Source organism: Strigops habroptila, chromosome 4, assembly GCF_004027225.2.
Source record: "Strigops habroptila isolate Jane chromosome 4, bStrHab1.2.pri, whole genome shotgun sequence".
Lineage (NCBI taxonomy): Eukaryota > Metazoa > Chordata > Aves > Psittaciformes > Psittacidae > Strigops > Strigops habroptila.
Window position 1 is genome coordinate 82887217 of NC_046358.1, and position 8792 is coordinate 82896008.

An 8792-nucleotide genomic window follows, 5' to 3' on the forward strand; every position below is an offset into this window, starting at 1 on the left:
CCTCACCTGCAGGATAACAAGGAACGTATGGATGTGGGGTTCCTGCTCCTACCTAGAGGCTCCTACCTAGAGGCAGCAGGATGGACATTAGCTAAAAGGCTCCTAAAATATCTCTGTTTGTCCCTCTGGCCCCCGGTCTTGCTCCAAGTTTTCTGCATATATATATTATATGTGGGACAACTGAGAGGCTTGAAACCACGTCTGAAGTTTGCTCCAGGCAGACACTTCCCTGTGATCTTTAAAATATACAGCATGACGCGAAGTGTTTTAAATAGATCAAAATACATTTATTACATATTTATATTATTTTCTCTAGTCTATTTATATCTTTTGGAGACTCTTATATATAATATATATATAATATATTTAAAATAACATAAAATTGGCCAGTTTTGTCATCTGAAATACATTTTACAAATATATATATACATTGACACATATATCTCAAATATATGTGCAATGAGACAGAGAAACACCAGAGGTGGAAAAGGTACAGATACTTCATTGCATCCATCAGCTCATCTATTGCTGCACATCACCATCGCCCCAGTGACTCGGCGTTTTACCCCTGGGAAACCAGTGCTCCCAGTTGCCGACCTGCCCATGTGAACTGGTGCTGGATCTCGGTCCCCAAACCACATGGGGCCAAGCCTGGGGGAGCACCAGGGTGTTTTGAGGGAGGATGGAGGAATGATGGAGCCCCAGGAGCGGGACAGATGTGCACAGCTGGCAGGCACCGGGGCTCAGCAATGGGTGGCATCAGGTTGGGCGCTGTCCTATGTCCCCTCCCTGCTCATAACACAGCCAGATCCTGCCCTGCTCCAACCCCACCATGGCAGCATTCCTGAATTGGGGGAGGTGGGAGAGCAGGATCGAGCCGGATCGCCAGACCTGGCTGCCGCACACTCAATGTGAAAGAAATGGAAGTGGGGGGGGGGGAAAACACACTGGGGATTCTTTTGGTTGTCAGCACGAGAGGAAAGGAAAGAGCAGGAGGGTTTAAAAATAACCATATTTGTTCTGCCTTATTAAAGATAGAAAAGGTGGCTCTGGATTCATCTCCTACAAAAGGTTTGAAGGTCAAGCAGGCACCCAATCGCGAAAGGTTAAGCACTAAGTGATTGTCCCAGCCCTAAAAGAAGACTAAGTGCACTAAATTCGGTTATGAGAAGCTAAGGCTCATCCCAACGGCGCCCGGCCCCAGGGACCCTCTGCCCGGGTCTCCCATGGGCAGAGGATGCTTTTCCCATCCAGAGGGTTTGGAGCACAGGGATGCAGCCGCTTTCTGCTCTCACCGGTGTATTTTGGGGGGGTGAAGCCAAGTGGGAGCAGCAGCGGGTCCAGCCCCAGGTCCCTGGCCAGGGTGGTGGCTGCTGCTGGAGGCTGCTCCAAGGCCCAGCCGAGGGCAATCCCTATGGGATGCTGGCCAAGAGGATTAGCGGCTCTTGCCTTTCTCGGACTCCTGCCATCTTCCAAGGATCAAGCGTAATGCTGGAGTTAACTCCATGGATGGAGCGGCCTTGGCTTGGAGGAAATGGCTGATGGCTGGTTTGGGGGGAACATGTCCCCTCACTCGGCTCTAATCCCCTTCCCACTGGGATCCCGCTCCATCCCTGGGGTGACCAGTGCCAAACCCCACACCCTGAGCGCATCCCTGTGCCTTTCCAACCCCTCATTGGAACCCAAGTGCCAAACAAACACCACTTTGGGGCTTTTTTTACCCCACCTCCTCTTACTTGAACAATCCATGTGATTCAAACTCCCCCTGGGCAGCCGCCCCAATGCTCCCTGATGGTAAGAAAAAAGACCAGTAGCTCAGAGCACTCACAGGTAGGCAAAAATAATATTTATACACTATGTACCAGCGTGGTCCATGGCCAGGACGAGGACTATACAGTATATATATGACAACTCGCCAGAGCTAGATCCTCACTAGTGGGGAATGGGGAAGGGGGTATGTGAACAGGGGCCGGGAAGGGTCCAAACCCCCCATCCATGGGCACTTCCCAGCCCGGTTCACATCTTCCTACGCAGCAGTTTAAAAATACATCTGTATATATTATTCTATTCTCCCAGGTAACACTGTACAGTCATAGAAGTTTCTTTAAAAGCAATAATTTACTTAAAGACATCTCTATTTTTTCTTTCTTTTGTTTTATACAAATATTTACTGTGATATATATATATTTATAAAGAAAGTAACCCTCTGAGAACCCTACAGCAGCAAGATGTGCACCTTTTGTTTTTATAATAATAAGTATTTATTCAAAAGAACCTAAACCACTTAAAAGCATCTTCTTAAAAAAATAAATAAGTAGTGCGCACACACAATCTCTCTGCCCCCCTCTTCCATCCATCCCACCCCCTATGGATGCTATGGTGCAAAGAGCAGGTAGTAAAACCATCCCCCTGGGAGCAAAGGAATTGGTGATGGGATGGCATCCGCGTTCCCTGCCTTAGAAACACATATATTGTGGCCAGAGCTCAATGGCATGTCCCTATGTGTCCCTGCTTTTGGGGCTCCCAGTGCTGCCCCCGGGGATGTTTTCTCCCAGTGGCTGGTTTTTAGGGCAGCCCCATGGTGGGCAGTGTGGGATGGTGGTGATGAACGCTGGTGGGAACTGCAGGGATGATGTACTGGTCCCCTTCCCACAGCCAAATGGTGAGACACGATGCTTGGGGACACAGGGAAGTGGGGGCACTGGGGAAGCTGCTCCCCAGGGCCCTTTACAAGATGGAGATGAGGACACAGGACAAATCTTGCCTTTGCCACCGAGGTTTGGACATGCCACAGCAAGTTATAATGCCAGGACACGGCTTCCCTGATGTGGGCCTTGGGGAGACAAGCACCGGGAGCCTGTGACAGCCAAAACACTGCCAGGGACCCTGCTCTCAACACCTTCTCCCCAAGGATAGGTGCTGTTGGGCTCCACACCCAGCGTTGGGTGCAGGATGCCTGCAGATACCAAAGCCTTTCCCACAGCCACGGGGAGCAGGGAGCCAGATTTTGGCTCCTAGAGCACCAATGAGCAGCACAGCTGGGACGGAGGGAACACAACCTGCCTATTCCCAACTCCTTCCCTCTTGCAAAGGCAGGGAACAGGGCAGGAGCAGGGGCTTCCCATGCATGGGGTTGCTTTGCTTTGTGCCGTAGCAAAAGCTAAACCAGCGTGCCACCAAGGCCAGCCTAAAACACAGCAGACAGTGGGATGAGGGCACTGCCACAGAGGCAGAGCCAAGGGGACATCACCCTGGGGAGGGATGCAAGCAGGGAAGCAGGATACCGCGGAGGAGGGCTGGGTGCGGGATGAGTTTGCATCTCTAAGGCACAATCCACCTCAAGGCTGGGACGCAGGGACGGGTTGAAGTGCTAGACAGGGTGGTTGTTTATGACTGGCATCAGTTGGTTTAGGAAAAGCATCTACCTCTGAAGCAGGACTCTCCGGTGAATGGGGAATTCACAGATCCCAGCCTGGCACAGGGACAGCTCCTGTGCTAGGAGAAGTGCAACCCAACAAGACTTTCACATTGGCTGCCACATTTGAAATGATTTTTTTCAAAGGAGAAAACACCAAATTGGTCAGAAAAGTGGGGAAATACCCAACTTTGAGAGCTTTCCACTCTCCTTTTTTGTGCTTTTCACTGTTTTGTCCCAGTTACGGCAAAACTCATGAATTCCCCATCGGAGATGCTGGGGGAGACCCAACGCTTCAGCAGCTGATGCCCCACACCCCATTTCCACCCTGAAGATCAGCATGTCCTGAAACTGGCTAATCACTGTGTTTGCAATGCTGCTTTCTGCCTGGTTTTAACTTTGCTTTGCCAGTCATTATGCTACTTGCTTTCACTGCCACGGACCTCCAGCCACTTACATCTGTTTTCTATCTAGAAAGCCATTGCCAGTGGCAAAAAAACCACCCCAAAATTGGATGCAGTCTTGACTTCTAGCTCTTGAATCTGCCCAGCAAGTCACCCCCTCAAAGGACCCCGGTGGCTTATTCATTCCCTAGTTCATTTGTATAAAATACTGGATGACTTCTTTCAGATTTAATATTAATATTATTATTATTGTTATTATTATTATTATAATTTTGGTAAACAGTCTCCCAAACAGTTTCAGTGAAAAAATTAAAAACCCTCTCACCTCTCACTCCCTCCCTTTTATTCCCCAAATTAAAAAGCAGTACATTAATGTTGCATGGTATTTCAAGTGTTGTTCTTGTGCAACTGAACCAGACCGCCTGTTGGAAGAAGCAATTTTGTTGTTGTTGTTGCTGCTCAGTTAAAAAAGGAAAGGAAAAAAAAAGTAAAATAAAGAGAAAGATTTGTTTCCTGATAATTCCTCTTTTTGGATCTTGGCTCCAAGAAAACACTTTCCCTGCAAGGAGAGCAAAGCCCCGTGGGGCCGCATGGGGCGAGCACCGTCCCATACTCCACTGACCTTCCTCTCTCCATCCATCCATCATCCATCCATCCATCCATCCATCCATCCATCCATCCATCCATCCGTCATCTATCCATCCATCCCCCCAGAGCCATCGGCCCCACCGCGGGCACCGGGCGCGGGAGCCGCGCCGTGGCCCTGCCGCCGTCCCCTCCTGCAGACCGCTCAGTGGTTATTGCGATGAAACTGAAAACTATGAACGATACTAATTTCTCAAGCATTCCTATGGCACTTGCATTGTTCTGCATAATTGGAGCGGGTTGTAGGGGAAGAGATTAGAGGAGGAAAAAAAATACCCTCGGAAAAGTCAATGGAAGGACCAAGAGTCATATTTCCGACTCCCTCCTGTATGACCGCTGATCCAATGCTATTGTGGCTTGAAGCCTGTCGAACTCATGCCTGTTGTCTGGGCTCAGGTCCTCCAAACCCCGGCTGTCATCGTCTTCCTCTTCCTCATCGCGGCTCATGAAGGCCAGCTCATTCTCGTAGCAGAAGGAGTTGGTGCTGGACAGCAGGAATTTGTTCTCCACCAAGTCCTTGGCGCTGCAACGGGGAGTGGACGGGACCTCGTAGGTTTTGTGGAAGTGGGAATAGTCTACTTTGTACTGGTTTTTCTCCTCGAACAAGACCGGCTCGAAGCGGTGGCCCCAGAGGATCTCACTAGCCAGGTAGGAGCTCCGAGCTTGCGTTGTCATAGCAGTGGCTTCTACCATGCCTTCCAGGATGACCACGATCTCAAAGTCATCTGTCTCCAAGTCCTGGCGGCTGATCCCAAACAAGGGGCTGTCTTCGTTGATCTCGTGGAGAATGGTGATAGGAGACACCAAGAAGATACGGTCCAAGCCTTTATCAAACCCCACGTCGATGTCTATTTGGTCAAGTGGTATGTATTCCCCTTCTTCTGTGATCCTGGGTTTAATTAGCTGAGCTCGTACGTGGGCTTCTACTATGTGGCTTTTCCGGAGGTTCCCAACTCTCCACATCAGGCAGAGTTTTCCATCTCTCATTGCCACTACTGCATTATGGCTGAAAAGTAATGTCTGGGCCCTTTTTTTGGGCCTGGCCATCTTTGCCATTATTGCACCAATCATGAAAGAGTCAATTATACACCCCACGATGGACTGAACCACCACCATGAAGACCGCAAGCGGGCACTCCTCTGTCACGCAGCGGAAGCCATAACCAATAGTCGTTTGGGTCTCGATGGAGAACAGAAAAGCAGCCACAAAGCCATTGACCTGCAGAACGCAAGGCTTGAAGGTATCGTCTCCAACTGGGTTTTCCAGGTCTCCATGAATGAGTGCAATTAGCCAGAAAATCAGCCCAAACAACAACCAGGACACCAGAAATGCCAAGGAAAAGAGCAAGAGCATATACCTCCAGCGGATGTCAACGCACGTGGTAAACATGTCTGCAATGTACCTCTGAGGCTTGTCATCCATGTTGGTGAACTCCACGTTGCACTGACCGTTCTTCTTTACAAACCTGTTCCTGCATTTCCTCCTAGTGTGGATTTTCCCATTGCCAAAGCCGTTGATGCCTGGCATGGTGGTCAACCTCAGCCCGTCTTCCTCGGAGGACACGATGCTGTAAGGGTTGACTCTGCCGGCAGTCATCCCTGAGCCAAGCCCACAGTGAAGGTGAAGGGTCTTGAGACACCCAGTGTCCCCCTGGCCCACCCCTGCCCACCCCCCAAATTCTGTTGCAGTGGAAGAGAAGTCCCAAGCTTCCACGTCTTGGCTGCCACGTCACCACGCGGATCCCGTGAGAGGCTCTGCAATGAGAAAACAAGGACACATCTGTTACTTCTCATGCCAAAGGCACCCAAGGGGGTGTTTGGCCATGGGTCTGATGGGGTGGGTGGCTGCATGTTGAGTGAGGACCCCCCCATAGTGCACTAACTCTCCTTCTTATGCCTAGGCATAAGAGGAAGAAGAAGGTCTTAGAGTTCATTCTTTCATACTACAAAGCGAGTGAGCAAACGTTGCTGGGGAGATGCAGCATTTGTGGGAGCCTCAATGACACCAGCAGATGAAAAACCTTGGGTAGCACTGGAATCTCTTCCCCTTCACTTTTCTCATGAACTCCGCTGTCAGAGCAGGGTCAGGCTGCTGGAGAGGAAAGCGGAGAGGCCAAGATGTTCTCCTTAGCAGATATCTCCTTAGAGATATCAATAAAGGTACTCCTGAAAGCAGCTCCATCATTTCACATTGCCTGTGCCAGATGGACCGCTGCCCAGCACATTGCAGCAGCAGTCGCCCGACCTCCTGAGCACCAGCTCTTCTAGGGTCAAGGGAAAGCTCAGGGAGATGTGGATTTAACCTTCATCTCCCAGTTCAGGGATGGGAGAGGACACGGTCAACGTGCAGCTGGTTGGAGAAGGCCCCGGGAAGGCACTCGCTCAGGGCAGATGTACCAAGAAGCAACTTTCCCAACGCATCCATTGGGACATGGAGCCACCTACGGTCACAGATGGGTTTTGTTGGCCACAACTTAGGAAGGGACAACTGCCAGTGGGGAATGGGGAGCTGTTTTGATCCCTTCTAGAAGGCTCAGCTGCAGGGTCAGGGACCTACACTCAGCTTTGCCTGGGAAAGAGGTGGCATGGATGTGGGACAGGGAGCCCAAGCCAGGATGGTGGGGGAACCTGGTGGCACCCTGTCAGGCTGCTGGACCCCCATCCCCTCTGCGATGGCTGCATCAGGCAGTGGACAGCATTATAGTGAAGCTACATGGCACATAAAGAACCCTAAAGAGATGCACACTGCAGGAGTGATCCCCAAATCCACCCCTGCTGCAGCTCATCCTGTTATTTAGCGACATGGAATGTGTCACTAGCAATGAAACCACCTTGCTGGCAATGAGACCTGCACGGGGCAGCAGTGTGGTGGGGGAATGGGTGCAGAGCCCCACGTAACACCCCATTCCCCAGCACAGAGGTGCCCGGGGGCACAGCCGATCCCGCCGGGCTGTACGCTCTGTCTCGGATTTGCTGGCATGGGATCAATACAGTCAATTCCTGCAATCAGCTCGAGCGCCCGGGGCCAGGCTGGGACGAGAACACCCTTTCCATTACACCATTACACGGTGGCCGGCATCAGGGAGCATTGCCAGGCACAGCCTGCCTGGGGCTGCATCAGCCCGACTAGCAGTGATACCCTGGGTTGCCTTCTTACCGAAGATCTCCCCAGTTCCAGGCTGGGATTTGGGAAGCCCAGCACCACAAGCAGAGCACTAACAACCTGCCCGAACATCCCAGGTCCTTATACACCAAACAACATATTTCCTCCCTCACAACCATGTTTTAACCCCAAGCACCACTGTTATTTGTTGGTGTGTCAGCAGACCAAGCGATTGCTCACACCGACATGAGATCCTCTCCCTTCTTCCAGATATTTGGAACAGTAAAATAGGCACAAACATTAATATGAACTTTGAATATTGACAACCTCATATTCACTGGAAGTCAAATGGGACCGAAGTGGCATTGCAGAGGTAATGTGTCAGGCTGGCCGCAGGCTCACGCTGCCAAATCCAGGCTGGTCACCCATCCTGAGTATCCCTCCTGACCGCACCAGCTACATTCATTTATCTCTCTTCTCCGTTGTCAATGAGAGCTGAGCATGTGGAGCCAGAAGAGGCTGTTTCTCCATCACCTCTCCGGATGTCCCTGGGGGGACAGGCCGAGTGCTTTTGCCATGGGATGAATTTGCTGTTGGGCTTTTTAATTAAGTCTTGATACATCTGAGAACCGAGTGAACTGCAGTGAGCTCCCGGTGACCTGCGGGAGGATTAGCTGGGGCCTGGATTAACTGTGCTGGAAGGGGAGACGTGCCGTGTGACTGCAGAGGCAGCGGCGCTGCCCTCACCTGGGGGGGGACAGTCCCAGGGACCCCCGGGCACCACCACCTCTCCCCTCTGCCTTCCCCCTTTCCCTATTCCCTCCTTCTCTCCTTTCTTGTTTTCTCTGTTTCTTCCCTTCTCTCTTCCTTCTTCCTGCCTTTTCTTTTTTTTTCTTTTTCCTTTTCTTCTCTTTTTCTTTTTCTTTTTCTTCTTTTTCTTTTTCTTTTTCTTTTTCTTTTTCTTTTTCTTTTTCTTTTTCTTTTTCTTTTTCTTTTTCTTTTTCTTTTTCTTTTTTTCTTCTTCTTTTTCTTCTTTTTCTTTTTTTTCTGTTTCTGTTTCTTTTTTCTTTCTCTTTTTCTGTTTCTTTTCTCTGTTTCTTTTTCTTCTTTTTCTCTTTTTTCTTTTTTCTTTTGTTTTCCCTTCTTCTTCTTTCTTTTCCCCTTTCCCTTTCCCTTTCCCTTTCTCTTTCTCTTTCTCTTTCCCTTTCCCTTTCTCTTTCTCTTTC

The 8792-nt window shown here is 50.1% G+C and overlaps 1 protein-coding gene across 1 annotated transcript; it reads right to left on the bottom strand.

Moving 5' to 3' along the window:
• Nucleotides 1-390: 390 nt before the first annotated feature.
• On the bottom strand, nt 391-6101 carry KCNJ12 (potassium inwardly rectifying channel subfamily J member 12). The gene has a single exon (XM_030483330.1). The coding sequence runs from the start codon at nt 6058-6060 to the stop codon at nt 4771-4773; it is 1290 nt and encodes a 429-aa protein (XP_030339190.1). The 5' UTR covers nt 6061-6101; the 3' UTR covers nt 391-4770.
• Between the last annotated feature and the right edge of the window lie 2691 nt (nt 6102-8792).